This window comes from Oryzias latipes, chromosome 12, assembly GCF_002234675.1.
Source record: "Oryzias latipes chromosome 12, ASM223467v1".
NCBI lineage: Eukaryota > Metazoa > Chordata > Actinopteri > Beloniformes > Adrianichthyidae > Oryzias > Oryzias latipes.
Genome location: NC_019870.2, coordinates 4,285,155 through 4,301,363, shown reverse-complemented (window position 1 = coordinate 4,301,363; position 16,209 = coordinate 4,285,155). Strand labels below are relative to the sequence as shown.

The 16,209-nt window shown below is 41.6% G+C and overlaps 1 protein-coding gene across 9 annotated transcripts in view; it reads left to right on the top strand.

Annotated features, from left to right (window-relative positions):
- The window catches only part of mast4 (microtubule associated serine/threonine kinase family member 4), a 133,457-nt gene that overhangs the window by 85,129 nt on the left and 32,119 nt on the right, over window positions 1-16,209 (top strand). For 4 of the 9 annotated variants that reach the window (XM_023960992.1, XM_023960993.1, XM_023960999.1 and 1 more), the window contains 2 exons: window positions 2,420-2,500; window positions 15,762-15,850. In XM_023960992.1, coding sequence (XP_023816760.1) covers window positions 2,420-2,500; window positions 15,762-15,850 — 170 coding nt within the window. Of the gene's footprint in view, window positions 1-2,419; window positions 2,501-8,386; window positions 9,267-15,761; window positions 15,851-16,209 lie in introns of those variants that run through there. The other 5 variants (XM_023960995.1, XM_023960994.1, XM_023961001.1 and 2 more) reach the window with 2 other exon arrangements.

Sequence of the window (16,209 nt, the reverse complement as noted above, 5' to 3'; positions counted from 1 at the left end):
GAGCTGATGAATGACGTCACACACATGCAGATGCTGAGGTATTTACCTCTAAAATCTATGATAGAAAAGACAAAAAGGTTTTTATGCATTAGAATATTCACATTTTCTCCAAAAATCGTACAGTTGTTGTTGGTACTGATGTCGTGTTTTGCGCACTGACATTCAAAAGCTGTTTTCTTTTCAACAGGTGAGACGTTAGTGATTTCCTTCGCTTTAAAACCGTTCAATTCTCTCGCTATCAAGCTAAATGGCTTCTTAGGGTGTATTCAGACTTGAGAAATCCTTTGTTTCTCACAGAGTCCACTTCATTTTTTCCGGATCGAGTCCTGAACCCTGCATGTGGTCTGGATTCAAACTGCCGTCAAGCGGACTTTCATGTTCCGGACCAAAGCTTGTAAACAAAACCACGTGACTAAAAATCAAAACGACCAGAGAAAGATGGACGTGCATCTGCATTTGCATTTGCAGTCCCTATCGGGACGGCTAACTTATCAAAACATTATACGTCGTTTATCAGTTTTGAACGTCGGTTACAACACTTTTTGATAACAGCGAGAGAAGCAACATTAAAAGTTGTTTTAATGAGTCTGCATTCATCCAATAATGTTGAGGAAACTACGAGGTAGCTTTTAGGATGAGACACAGAAAAGCATGTAAGAAGCGTTTTCAGCTGTGTTAAACTAAACCTAACAAAGGAACAGTTGGACTCTTTTTCTGTTTGATAACACAACAATCATTGCTTTACATTATTATTTTTCGCGGCTCATCCGTAGCTACATTCCTTATTTGTCTACGTCATGTGACCACTGGCTATGGTGGCCAAGGACGGATTACATTCAGACTGAGGAATCGCCGAAGCTCAGTCAGAGACCTCAACAAACCGAGACCACCTCCAAAGATTGGTCAGAGAGCGGTTCCTGGTCCTGGTCCAGGATTATTCAGACTGAAAAAGTATTCCGTATTATCGGGGGAAACGAACTCTGGTTCTCCTTAAGCAAACCAAATGTGTCCAGCCTGAATACACCCTAAAGGTTTAACGTTATAAAACCCAACTTTGATCCAGACTTGAACCAGCAGTCATTAGCTTCTTATAACTCAAACACAGCTTTCAAGCTTTTAAAGAGTCTCCTGATGAAAATCCTAGTTTTTAACATGTTCTCTTAGCATTTTTCTCCTGAAAAAGGCTTACATTAAATTTCTGCATATTAATCTATTTATTCTCTATTCAAATTTTTGTGCATCAGGAGAAAACGAAAAAATGCTGTTTGACAAAACTTGGAGCAGTGATGTAGAAGCTACAAACGGCTGTTTCTGATTCTGATGCATCCACTGTCAGACAAAAAGACCCATGAACGTCTTTGTTTTCCTCGTCTGGGCTGGACTCTGGTTTAAAACCGTTACAGCTTGATAGCTCTGATATTGCTGGCTTATTTTGTTGCCACTGTAGTGTTTGGTTTGGGGTATGAGGGGCTGTGAGTTAGAGGGAAAGCGTGTAAATAGAGGAATGATGGTCAGGGGGTGGGCTTAGTCTGCCTGAACGGTCCCGCCCACAATTCAGTAGTTTCTAAAAAAAAAAACTGTCCTAGAAAAACGATAGGTTTTGTCGTTATGGCAGCATAATCTCAATTAAAAAAAAAACCACTAGGACAGCTTCAAAAATAGATGAAAATTGACCAGAGCAGGACTTTAAGCCCGCAGGATTTCAAGATTTATTCCTTGACAAAAATGCAATAAATGTTCAAATACAGCACCGACCTCAGTGCAAACAAGTAGAAATATATTAGCATAAAAGTAGAAATAAATAGTAAATAATTATGTTCTATTGCTTTCATTCTTTTAAAAAGATAAATTAACTGCCTTATCAGAACCATTTATTAAATCCAAAGCTAAATTTTAGAGAAAATGTCAGAAATCTTTGTGTTTCCACCATCTTGACCTCTGGATTATATCCAAATGCCATTTATTCTGTTGCCATAGCCAGAATTGGTCCTCATATCTCAGACCTCATTTGCGATTTTTCCTTCAAGGATCTTTTAGATTTGAGGTTCATAATTTTTGGGTCATGAATATCTTACTGACTTTTAGTGAAGGCCACTGCAGTAAAAGTTGCTCACCTTTGCGTGACCCTGAGCTCTGCAGTGCTGTTGCTGCTGACTGAAAAGGACAAAAACATGACGTTGCATAACAAACGTCATGCTTTTCAATGCAGTCCAGAGCTCTGTTTTCTCACCTATGGGCAATCCGGAGCTCTTTTCATGACCTGCAGCTTTTATTTTGAAGGCTTAATGTCAAAGACTGCAGCGAAAAGCATCTGACAGGGAAAATGTGCATTCCACGTCTGTTGTCGTCATTTGACCTTAACTGTCATTAAGGGATGTGGGGAGGTTTGTGTATTCACTGCACTCCATTTAACTTGCAGCCTCACTCCCAGAAGCTTGAGCCCTACTCCCACTAGCCCCTGCAGTCCGTGCAGCCCGCTGCACGCTTTCCATTTCTGGAGGTAAGCAAGAGCGTCTTCGGCCGTGGCTGCTTTTGTGTTTTCCGCGCTGTCCATGCATGTTCGCCCTCCTCGGTGCTGGTTGGTCACGAGGCTGCAGCCTCCTGAAATCATCTGCCATTGAATTGACACCAGGAGAGGACGCGGAGCTTATGTAACGCTGCGGCCCCTCTCCCCCCAGCCCTCCCTGTGCCGTTCGGGGGGGGGTTTATGCTCCTCTTTCATGTGCTAAGTAGGATTTGTGGCGTTTGCATGACATCAAAGAGAGGAACAGTCTCAATATGCCTGAATTGGGGCTGCAATGATGAGAAATCACAGCGTTAAAGGGGAAAAAGTGTTCAGGATTCAAGCTTGTTGCCTGGATCTTAACTGGTTTGATGAGCTTTTTTTCAATTCTGTGGAGCCTAATATTTGGTTTTGTTGGAATAAAACGACCTCCTTTGTGGATTTTGTGCATATCATTTTTTTTTTGTCTTCCAATAAGAAACGTTGGTGTGAAAAAGCCTAATGGAGCTTTTGTTAAATTTGGCTAAATTTGCTGCTATAGATTTAAAGCTGTTCTGTAAAGAAATGCGTTACTCAGGAGTCGTACCATCAGGAAAAACCGTGAAATCGAAAAGTAGGTCCTAAAAAACATCTTCTGTGCAGTTTTGGAAAAGTCTGAAATATCGTGTGTATTATTTCAGATGCAGAAAACATTCAAAGTTAAAATAATGCAACGTTAGAATTGAAATTGCAAAAAAAAGTGCAATGGTATTCTACATGACCATAAAGAAGTGTTCATCACTTCAGTGCATGGCACTTTCAGCTCATAACATGGATTCTAAAACGCTTTGAACACGCGGGGAAATGTAGCTTTAAAGCTCCGCTCACGCCGCCCTCAGGAACCCACTTCTGGTTAAAGGACCATTCGGGCTTCCGCCTTCATAACTTCCACCCTTTGAAATGGACTGCACGTTGAAAGTTAGAACTGTGACCAATCAGGGACTCTGATTGTGATGATGTCCCTTTTTAATTCATGGAACCGTTTTAAAAATTGATCGTGGAGGAGACATTAACAATTGCGTTTGTGTCCGGCCAAATCTTGCATTTATCGGACTAGAGCTGGGAGATAAAAAAGGCCTAGAGTTAGATTTACACCGCTAGGTTGTATTACACCGAGACTCTAGATCAGTGTTTTTCAACCAGTGTGCCGTGGAAAATTGCCCTCATTAACTGATCTAAAACATTAACCATCTCCAGGAAATCAGCTCTTTGTTCATCCAAACAGGTCCTGATAAAACACTGAGTAGTTAGGAATATAAAAGATCATAAAATACTTATTTCTTTGTGTTTATTTAATTCTATTAAAGACATTTTGATAAGAATGACGGCACCGCGATTTAGCTGCAGCTATAACTGTTTTCTGAAATGTCCCGCAGCTTTTACTGTCTCCACGACTCCACCAATCATTCTTGAAGGCTTAATCACATGTCATCAGTCTGACCAATCAGAAGTGTTTAAAGTCTAAACTTCCTTGTTCCAATTTAGCTCATAACTCACTCATTTCCAACAAAAACACCAGCTAAAGCTCGTCTTTAGCGGTGTAGCTTTCCACAGAATCCGGTATCAGACCGTGGAACAAGTGAACAAAACCATGAAACTCAGAGACGCAAGTCTTTCTGCCGTTTTCTCGCCGTATTCACACTACATCTCCCATGATGCATTGTCTTAAAGGGACAGCGCCTTAGCGTACAATGAGTCGTCCTTGTTACACGGATTGAAACCACAACGAACATACAGTTTGTATGTAACTTAACTTTTATTACATCTTTAGAAAAAACATCTACAACTTCCTGCTTTTTCTGCCACAATTATCACAAAAATGCACGTCAGATTGCCGGGGGGGGGGGGGGGGGGGGCGCTGTAGATCAAAACAGACTGAGTTTCTGCTTTTTTTTTTTTTTGGGGATGCTGGTGTGCCGCGGGATTTTTGTCAAGGTTAAAGTGTGCCGTGGCTCAAAAAAGGGTGAAAAACACTGCTCTAGATGACGCACATGCGCTAGTAAACATTAAAAAAAGAAAAAAAGAAGAAGCCCCTCCCTGCTTGTCCAGCATGAATATTATATGCTGATAGTGTCACACCCTCGGTGTGGATCATCATCCATCAGTGATGCCCCATAGTGCCCACCTTTTTTTTTTTTTTTCCCCGGAAACTTTATTTATCCCTAAATGGGAAAATTCTTCTCCGCATTTGACCCATCCCCTGGGGGAGCGGTGAGCTGCAGCTGAACTGCGCTCGGGAGGCGGTAGCGTTAAGGGTCTTGCCTAAGGACCCTCACTGAGTGATGTTAACTGCTCGCCATTGATATGGTAATTTTCGGTTTGTGGATTTGCTTTTTTATTGTCTTTGTGATCTTTAAAATGTTGTTGCGCTGGTGCGATTTGGGCTTCAGGGCCACCATATGATCCAGCATCGATACTTTGTTTTGAGAAATGCTTTTTCTATTCTTTAAGCTCTTTCATGTTCTCGTTTGCCTTGCTCTCTGTGATGAGGATGAGCCGGATGGTTTATCTGTTGTAACAGTAACGATAACCGTGTTTATGTCGAGGAAAAAACATGACGAGGTGTATCGAAGTGTGCCTGTGATTTAGAGACACTACAGCAATATTCCCATTTGAATCGCTTCAGTTTTGGTCTTGGGAAATCCAGGATTTGGTTACGGAAAAGCCATAGAAGAGTTAAGTGTCTGTGAACATTGTTCTCGTTCTGGATTCAGGGTTCTGTTGGGGTTATCCCGTCTGATTCTCATGCAGACTCTCGCTCACAGAGGCTTGTTTCCCTCCAGCTCATTCAAAACAATTGCGGTGGAAAGCTGTCCGTATCAATGAAAGGCGGGAAACACCCACTCACGTCACCTCTGCCCCCCCCCCCCCCCCCTGGCTTTCATAGAGACGAGTGGGCCGGCTTAGTGACTCAGCTCCATGCAGGGATGCTTCTGCTGGGAGGTTTTTGCAAGAAATTCTTGCTCAGAGCCTTGATTATTGTCGTTTCTGTCGATAAACAGAGGAACTAAAGCAATTTGCTGAATATTATCTTACATCATTAAAAAAATACTGTGAGATTCATTGAGGATGAGTCAGTGGCTGTTTGACAACACTGCTGCTTCTAAAGCTTGTGTTTTTTGTTTTTCTAAATCTCTGCATTGCATGCAGCTGAAGGACATTCAGGCTGAAGTCCTGCAGCAGTGGCTTTTTGAGGAGCAGCAGCTGCTGAATCTGCATTTGTTGCAGAAATGGGTTCAGTTTGTTCTGCAGGAAACACCTCATTCGCTTGCTTTGCTCCATGTCACCAATTGGATTTGCGATAACATATTCGTGGAAACACGACGATTTCCCATTTATTGAACGTTTTTGGGCTTGAAAATTGACAGCTGCATTGGAAAAACCTTTTTAATGAGTCATATGACCAACAACTCTGTACAGGTAGCCAGTTTGTAGATGGCGATGGCGATGCACTTCTTGGTAGGAACTGGAGCCGCCATCAGTGTGTGAATGTGTGTGTACATGGGTGAATGGGACTGTGACTGTAAAGTGCTTCGGGCCTTCGATAAAAGGTAGAAAGCGCTATATAAGTATACGCCATTTACCATTTACCCTGGACACGTACCAGCGGGCGCCACAAGAGGTCCCACAGCGTCATGCAGCATCATCAAAAGTTGAATTATTTGTTGCACAGCGCCTCTGTAAAATCACCAACCACCATTTCCCAAAATCGCTTTTATTTAAACATGTCACCTGTTGTCAGAAACCAATTTTTTTATTCAGGTCATGTCACATTTTTTAATTAAGAAAAAACATTTTTGCATTATCTTTTTTGTTTGAGACGCACAGGTAATACCACCAACATGCAGAGACAACTGTTCAAGAAAGGTTCAAAGAGCAGCTGTTTGTCATTTAGTGCTCATCAATTTTCCCATTTATGATTAAATGGTAATAGAACTGCAGGCAGTGGTCACATTTTTCAGCCTCTTGTCAGATTTTTGTATGTTGCAGTGTAAGTTTGTTTTTTCTTCAGCTTTATGTGTGGAAGTCACTGCTGGAGTCATGAAATTGCCACAAAAATATAGCCAACAAACTCATGGTTTTTATAAATGATGGGATTGAATTTTCCGTTTGAATGAAAATAGCTTCTTTTTAAATTTACTGTCATGTTAGAAATCTTTGGCATATTTTTAGTGTTTGCATTTTGTGTTGTTCCAGCCAGAAAATCTGTAGGGATGTCAGGATCTGACGTGCTGTAACGTCACACGTTGCAGGCGGTGACCTCCCCATTCATGCTGCTTTCTGCAGGTTTGACTTTGAACCAGTGTGAGCTGTCGCCTCGTATGTGGAGCACAGAAACAGAGCAGCGCCATAATTAGAGTGAAGGCTGTCACATCGGCCTGCTGGGAGACCGACAGAGCCGCCCTGAGAGGATGTTTCTGTTCACACAAATGACCTCTGATTGTACTGTACCTCACCAAAAAAAAAAGAAAACCTAAATGGAGGAGTGGGAAACAAAATGCACCAGTGCTCATCCTTTTGAATCCCTTCCAGGCAGAGCGCTTGATTAGACCTATCAGCAGCAGCCTGTCAGTCTGACTGCTGCCGTCCTCCGTGAAGCTCTTCGTTTTCGAGCCACCTTATTACTCACCTGTACTGTTATTTTAACGAGACGGAGGCATCAGGCAGCGATGAGGTCCTCCTAATAATTAACTGGAAAGAATAAACATGAACCGCAAATAAATCTACAGCTATGATGAACAATTTGAGCTTATTGATTGATTAGTTTTGACAGTGGATCAATTTGATATAGGAATAAATCTTTTGTTTGTCTTCTCTAGCTCTTTTTGTTTTGATTGCTAGAAATAAACCAATTCCAATTTGATCAGCATATCAGTTCCTCAAAGACCCACTCCATTGAAAATGGAGTTTTTCACATAATGTTGTAGATTTTTTTTCTCTTGGAAATTAAGCTTAAAATTGCATTTCCAAGTGTTTCTTTATTCAAATTGTTGTGAATCAGGGGGCAGACAAAAAAAGAGGGAACATTTGTGATGTAGAAAATACGCTGTTGCGGTTGTGAGGGGGGCTGTAAGCGGTCTTGATAGAAACAGTCAGAAAGTGGGGCCAGCATTGCTCTGAGCCAAAAGCCCCACCAAACACTTGTTTTGAAAAGAGACACATTTTCTAATGTTTACCTATTTATTTTTTTTACCCATGAGCAGAGGGCCCTTTTTTTTGTCAAATTAGTTTATCAAATGTAGTTTTTATGATTGAAAAAAATCTTACAGTAACGTAAAATCATGGAATTGTAATATTGATCTGCATAATGTTGCTTTTAAACTTTTTTTTTTGGGTCAGTTTATCAGAAAACAGTTTAGTGTGCAAATCATTAATGTAGTCATTGATAAAAAAATTAAATTATTTATTTAGTTTTTCATACCATAACCTCATCTTGTGTCTTTAAAAACAGCATTTTCACTTTCGCTTGGATCGAGCAGACCAAAACACAAACGTTAAACATTAATCAGAATATTTTAGTAGAAGTTGCTGCACACACAGAAATATTTCTTTGGTCTTCCTGTCAGTATGAATTTAACCTTTAACGCCATTCCTGCAAATATTTCTTTTTTTTTTCACTCAAGTTTGGCAAATCTTGGAATTTTAATTTGGTTTTTAGATTTTTGGATGTCACGACATCGCTTTGAAACCTCTGAGGTGTTTGAAGTTTGTGAAAAACAAATGTGTTTGTTATTTATATTTTACCAATGAGATTTTTCCTTTCAGAGAATTGCTTAGTTTTTAGTAACTTGAGCCTGAAGACGTGCTTTCAATAAAAAAAAGTGTTTACAATCTAGATCTATCACTAAACATGTATAAATACAGATATGAGGTCAGGAAAATGAAAGCCGACTGGCTCTTTTTGAATACAGGTGAGTAAACTTTAACTCAGACAGATTCTTTTTGTCTATAATCTTTTCAGTCGCTTATCTGCTTGTAAAGTCAAAGAGAAAATGAGTCACGGATCAAAGGTGCTTTGGTTTCCATGAATGAGGTAAGCCTGTCGCTGCGGGGTGGAACTAATGCAGGAGCAGAGGAATCCATGGAAAAGCGGAACGTTTCCGTTTCAGATGCGTCCCTGTAAATCCACCGGCCAAGCGGGGCTCTGGACAGATGCCAGTTGGTGAAAGCGGTGAACTCCCAGCAGCGTCTGCTGATGATGCAGAGCCCCTCACTTTCACAAGCCCCCCCCCCTTCAGTAGATGTGAAGTGGTAGATGCCGGCTACATGATATGTTGAAAGCAGGACGGGTGTTTTGGATCCAGGACACGGTGGCAGTGAGACGGGAATGTCGGCCGGGGTTGCGTGTCGTGTCCGCACGGCGGATCTGGATTTGAGCGTCTGCGCCTTTCAGGATTCCGTCCGGATTAGCTGCTGAATTCCAGGACGGAGGAGGACGGCGTGTCCTCCCTGCCTCTGTGTTGTCTATGCCGCAGCTGGCTGCAGATGCAGCTGCGCAGAGGAAGTTGGAACCCCAGCGCGGCATCTGTCAGGACTGCTCCGGAGGTCACAACCTGCTGAATCCCCACATCCGACGCTTCTCATCCGGACCTCACAAGCTCCCTCTACACCTGCCTCTGTGCCATGACGTGGACACCATGTCAGACTGTAGTCCGTGGACAACTCTGTCCAACTTTAACGTCCCGCATTACTTCAGTGGAGCCCGTCTGCGCCGCTCCAAAAGGTACCGCAGCTCCAATTGGTTAGAACCCTTTAGATGGTGTTTGAAGATGTTTGAGTTTTTCCTCTGTGATCCAAGTAGCATTCTTTTAGCTGTTCTCCACTAAAAGGACACAGAAAGGACGAAGGTTTCTACATGTTTTCTCCTTCAGAGGAAGCTCTAAACAGTGTTTTGGTTTTTGTCGTCTTGTTAAGCTCCTGCCGTCCGTTTTATGGCTTAATAAAGCTCCTGTCATGGTTAAAATTTCTTTAAAGATATGTCGTTTTAATCCCTGACCTATTTTTTGTAACAGTGCAGAGCAGCTTATCAGGAAGTGCAGGCTGGTTTTGTGCAGAAATATTCATCGGAACTTTCTTTTTGAGGAAGTGGCTGCTGTTTCTGTAAATCCTTTTAACCCTGCAGAACCCAAGAGCCAATTTCTTCTCAGATTTAAAAGTTAATTTGACATTTTTTTGGGTTTGTTTGTTCATTTCGGGAAGCAGCAATTAACGGCAGCCAAAACATAAAAAATGCAAAAGAATGACGCCCTTCTGACCAACCCTTTCGGGCTCTTCCCCCTATTTCCCTCCCACCCTGGTGACAGGTTCATGGGGAAAAAAAACACTTTTTCTTCGAAGATGGCGGCTTTTCTGTTAGTTTTATCTCCGTAGCAACCATTTTATTTTTTTGGCTGTCTACATTCCTTATATGTTTATATCAAATGTCGTATTGTCTAGCTCAGCTTGAGCCAATGATTCATGTGTTGAATTTTCACATTGTGCCGGTAGAAAATGTGCGAACATCAGGCGAACACCACTTCAGCGAGCTCGCCACAGGAACTCAGTTCAAAATCTACACACTTCTAAAGCCAGTATGTGTTTCTTTGAGGATCTTTCCCGAGATGCTCGAGCGATAGGTCAAAAATTTGTAGACTGGGCTAAAGGGAATTTTTTTTGTTCAGGAAAATTCAACCTGGCAGCCACTTCCCGAGGTCAAAGGTCAACGGAACTGTGCTTGTAGTTGTACATTTAGCTGGCGGCTTGTGTGTGAAATTTTGTAAAGATTGCTTGCACAACATTTTTTTTTTCTTCTTTTTTCTGTATAAAAATGTAAAAATTGTCAAATTTCCCATTTTGCCGCAGTATGGCAGCCAAGCTGTAGGTCCTGTGTCCATCCCATAATAACTCTAAAAGTCCCTTTGGTTATCCTGACGTGTATGTTTTTGTTCTGTTTGGTATTTTTTTTTAAAACCACATTAGAGATTTTGGCCCTATTCATTGTTTTGAAGGTTTCTCCTTCTGTGATGTCATGACCTTGTGGGTTCTCTGTGGTTAAAATTCACCCAATTTAGTAAAACAATACGTTTCTGTCATCAAACTTGACGACAACACCCTCTTAGACTGTAAGCTAGAACATAAAGAAACCATCACTTTGAAGGAGGCTCGAACAGAAGAGTATTAAGTCAACCTGTCCTCGTGTTCTAATTGGCTAGGAGGCGTAGCTGCTCCATGTAGCTGCGCGGTTGCAGGGAGGCATTTCTTTGTTTTAGCAGAAGCCAGCTCTTGTCCTTTCGTCGTGTCACCCGCCTGCCTCGGAGTCGTCGGCGCCCCGCGGCAATCCTCTGCCAGCTCACCTGACAGCTGTGACGTGGCGCCGCAGCTCGCTCCGGTAAAGACGATTGATGGTGGCTTGTTGTTGACACTGGTCAGGATCAGACCCCAGGGATTCATCTGGATTCAAAGCGCCTGGAGGCGAAGCGTTTCGTCTATTTTAGCTCCTTGCCGAATGAGCCGACGTCTGAGAAATTGACAGATTGAGATTCCTTTTGTGCTTTGAAGATGCGGTTAAAAATAAAATGATGGCCGATCTCTGAAATAAAGTAACTGTCACCCTTTGAAAGTATTTTTAGTTGCTGTTGAAAGTGGTTTGTGTGAAAGAAACTGGCTGGTTGGAGGTATTTTTTATTTTATTTTTTTGCATGTAGCAGTCAAGCCACATGAATTTGTTCCAGCGATCTAAAGTGTAAACACTGGCCTACTTTCCCCCTATCATCTCCTCCCGGGGCGTCTTTATCTCCCTCCTAGGAGCTTCACACCATTGTGTTCTCCTTGTGTCTGCAGAGGCGCCTCAGCATCACGCAGGGATAAAAAAACTGGGGGAAAAAGTGACCTGCATGACATCACAGCCTGTGGCTGCACGCTCTTTCCTTCCTAAACGCTAATGCGGCCCTTTGAGTCCCCCGTAAGCCGCGCGCTCTGAACGTGACGCGAGGCGAGGAGGTGAGGCGTGGAGATTGGACCGTGGTCGTGGCAGCAATCCACAGTGAGGGCGTTAAAAATAGATCCCATTAAATGTGATCCGCTTTGACGGAGCACCTGCGCGGCAGATATTATTCGCTCCGTAGTGATAAATGCTCCGCAGCACGTATCCTTCCTACCGATTGCTCAAGTCAGGTCCTGGCTAAACGAGCGTGACTAGGATTTCTGTCACAACAACATTCAGGAGGATCATGTTGGACCTCTTGAGTGCTGGTGCATCACTCACGCCATCACAGTCTTGTGACAATGGCTTTTCTAACGGATAAAACCATTTATTTGTTTTAGTATTTTGGTGAGTCCGCTCAAGCTCTACTTTGTATAAGATAATATTCATTTTATATAACACTTAATGATACGGTCACATGTAGATATATAGACTAGTGCCACCACGCGAGCATCAAGATTAGCTGCCGTCATACGAGTTTTTTTTGTGGAAAAATTTTCGGCGTGGTCATGGATGTTGATGAAGGACGTCAGTCAAGTGACAACTCTTATCGGACGATGTTTAAACGCCTCCGTCCATATCAAGTGCCACCGGCCGCCAGAAGGTATAAAAGCTGTCTACATGTATATACTGCCCTGCAACCAGACCTGCTCAACCAACATCAGTGTCCAACCTCACTACTGTGCTTCCAAACAAAACGTGAGAAACACCCCAATAAACGGTTCTGTGGACGGGTGGATGCTGCCGCACCTGCAAAGGTTGACGGATGGGACGCAGTGAATAACCTGCTGTTTAGTGTCGTTCGGCTCTAAACTGATGCTTCCCATCAGCCGGTGTGATGCCGCTGTGCCTGGTGTCAAAATTCGTCAACTCAGAATTTTTGCAGAAAAGTTCCTTCTTTTGACCGGATCAGTGTGCTACAGAACATCTGTTTCAGGCTGCAGTAGAGAAGCAGAGATGAGCTTTGAACTGTTCACTGTGATGTCCTTTTGGAGGGTTTAATAGCCTGTCATCGATGTGACTTTGATGGTCTGGAGTTTCACCTCTGGGAGCAGCTCTGCAGCGGAGCTCAGAGGCACGAGAACCTCCAGCATCACTGCAGAGATCCGCTTGAATCTGATCATTTGAAGGAGCGGCAGCAGATTAAGCTTCTCCTGATCTGAGGAGCTGTGTGCTCCACCTTCATCCTTCAGTGACTGTTTCTGATCATCATAAAAATAGTTTCACTCTCTGACCTGAACTCCAAAGATGCCATTTAAGGAATGTTTTAAAAAAAAGTCTTTAACTGCAGCTAGAATTGGTTCAGACCTCAAAGGAGGTTACGTAACGCCACGTCGCTCATTTGAATCTGTGACCTTGACGTATTTTTTTAAAGCTCTTCTAACTATCGGCAGCCTCTGATCTTAAACTACAAACCCCAAACTTACAACAAAATACATATTCATGACCTTTTGTGAGAAAACAAATGGCTTTTTTTGAGTCAGTGACTCGTACATCAAAGTGACCTGCAGTCATAAAAGCATCAATGTATTTCAATGTGTTCTAAAAGGTGGCAAACCACAAAAATAAGACTTGAGTTTGTTGTTATTTGGCTTCATAGGTTATCCACAACTAAATTTAGTTGGGAATAAATGTACAAATTGGTCAAAGGACAGAATTCTTTCAGTCAGTTCATTAACCCTTGTGCTATCCAAGGCCTGTTAACATTGGGAGTTGGGTCATCTAGACCCACTAGACAGTGCGCTGAACCTTTTTTCTTCAATGATTTGTGATCTTCACTGGTGTCCATGGATTACATGAAATCTTTCCACCTTTATCCACCTTTGTCATGGTAGGAAGAACACGTCATTGTAAGGGTGGAGTCATAGGATGGCACGAGGGTTAATGGAGGCATAAGGGGCTCCAGGACAGACAGGATCTGGCCAAATCATCCTCAAAAAAGAAATGTAGAGGAATATAGAGGACCTGACAACAAAAAATGTACATTAGAGCTCCTGCGTCTTTCAGGAAAAGCCTGATTCTTATGGAGGGTTTGTGTCAAGCTGACAGAAAAAAAGTTTGTGAAAAAGCATCAATTTGTGCTTCAAACATGATCAGAGAATCTCGAAATGTAAAATTGCTTTTAGATTGCTTTTTTTTGTGACCTTTTGAATGTTGTTTTTCTGGTCAACAGAAGGGGGATTTAGAAAATGTTTGCTCATCTATGCAGCTTCTTCTGATCCAACAGCCGATGGGAATTTTGATTTTGTCCTGACTAATTCAGAGGTGTGGCAAAATGTACAATGGATGGATATAGATGGATAAATGGAGGGATGCAGATAGATGGATATAGAAAGATGTTTGGAAGGAGATGGATGTATGAATGGAGATGGAGTGATCGATGGAAGGATGACGATACATAAAGATGGATAGATTTATATTTTGTCACTGTCCTGTATGCAGTATTCCCTGTCTTATTCATGTTTCAATATTCGCCGTTTCACGTATTCCCAGATTTCTTTTCCTTTCTTTCCGTTTTCTCAGAGGCACTTTTTAGTTGTTTATTGTTGGAGCCGAGTCTGTTGGACAAAGATGTTAAAGACTTGTTCGTGGGAGACGGGAAATGTCTCAGACCCTCCGCCTTTGTTCAGAGAAAACTTCTTCATTTTGGCATATTAAAGGCTTCGCTGACTCCTCATCAAATTCTACTTTGTAAATCCAGAAGATTATTTCATATCTTTGATTCCTGGCAACAACAGAAAAACAGATAATCTCTGCTTTGGCCTGTCTTCCCCACGGTTCATCCCATAATAAGAAGCAGGGAACTTAAAGAAGTCCATGAAGACCTGAAGTGCTGTGATTTTCTTTGAACGCTTCTTTTTGAGCACTTCTTTATTAAGAAAGGGACATCCCATTAGTCAAAAAGAAATGCATATATGGCCGATTATAGCCATAGGCTGGTTTTCATCTGCAGTCGGCAGGCAGGTTAGAGGTCGTTGAAGAAAAAAAAAGATTTTAGGCAATAGAAACTACACATTAGAATATAAAACAGGTAAGAGAAATTATACAAAATACAGGATAAACCTAAACTATAATAAACGTTTTTAAATCAATCTGTTTTTTAATAAAATGTTGATTCCTGGTCATTAGTGAGTTCATATTTAAGATTTCTGAAGCTACCGACTCACCTGTCGTTTTTCTCCCAGGTTTTTATGCATCAACAATTCAAACCTGCCTTTTGGGGTCTTTTGTTCTGTGTGTCTAAAAAGTGTGTCTTATTAATTTATTCTGCACACAAAACACTGTGGTTCACCATCAAAAAACTATAATTGACGAAGTTTTCTGCTCTGTAGTTCATCAGCATTCCACTAGGGGCAGTAGAAGCGCTTATTTCAAAATGGCTGCTTCCATGAAATCTTTTAACACTTTTGGCGGGAAAATATTTTCTAAACTTTATGGTGAGACTAACTCATCTATTGTTCATTTTTCAAATGACTATTTGTCGAATGCAAAATGTGTTAATTCTTTTCTAAAACATGTTTAAAATGTGCGTATCAAATTTGAGTCAGTTGGTCAATTAGGTACTATTTTTCCTGAACATTCATGTCAACATTTTTGCATCTTAAACTTGCATTGTTGAAAGCAAAAACTAACTAAATCACCCAATGAATCATAATTGATACTGTCTGTAGCTTATAAAAAATTGTATTGCAGATTTTCTTTCTGGATTTTACCATATTAATTTAAAAAAAATAGAATTTTTTGTTGATTCTTTGTTTTACAGGGTTGTTGATCTAATTCATTGGCATAAGGGTGAAACCATAAAGGACTTTATATATCAGACAAGCTGTTTTTAAGTGTTTAAAATGTTCCAAACGTAGGAGTTTGTATGACAAGACTGATGGTGATGGTAAAAACAAGGATTCTTATCCAGGATTTTACTTTCTCTTGTATTACATTTTCATGCAGTACAGTACAGATCCGCACTGCCAAATATGCTTAATGTATATGAAATATTAAAAAGTACTTAAAAAAAATAACAATAAATGTCAATAATGTAAAACACAGGTCACCCAGCAAGAGCATTAAACACATTAGAAGAATAATCAGATAAAGTTTTACCACCCCACAAAAAATACAAAGAGATTTTGATGATTTTCAACAGGCCGAAGAACAGAGGAGTCCGCAAATGACCCCATTTTCAGATCAATTTGCCTCATTCTGTTCAATTTCCTATTATTTTTCTGCCTTAAACTAAATCTCTTTTTGCCTCTGCAGCTGTAGAACCAGCAACAGGAAGAGCCTGATCGGAAGCGGGCAGTCGTCCGGTCTCACCCGGCCTCACTCCCCTCTGTCGTCTCTCACAGGTGAGTTTATCTCCAACACCTGTTCTGTGCAGGCAGGACTCCATGTAAAACACGTCTGCAGAGGAGGGTGGGGGCTTTAATGCAGGGCTTCTCCAGCAGGAATGCAGCCCATTGTGTAATGCAAAAAACAAAAACTGCTGCCTGTGCAACGAGAGATACAAGTGCTTGAAATGCCATCTCTTATCTGGGGGGGATTGGTGCCATTTAATGGGAGACAAACACAGTTTGATGTGAAAGTCTGAACAGAAAACCCAAGAATAGTGAGCATCTTCCACATGGTTAGCGCCTGAAATTACACCGAACTGTGGCAAATTCAACGTTTGATTGTTTCAAAGGAGGAAATGTCGTCCCACTGGGAG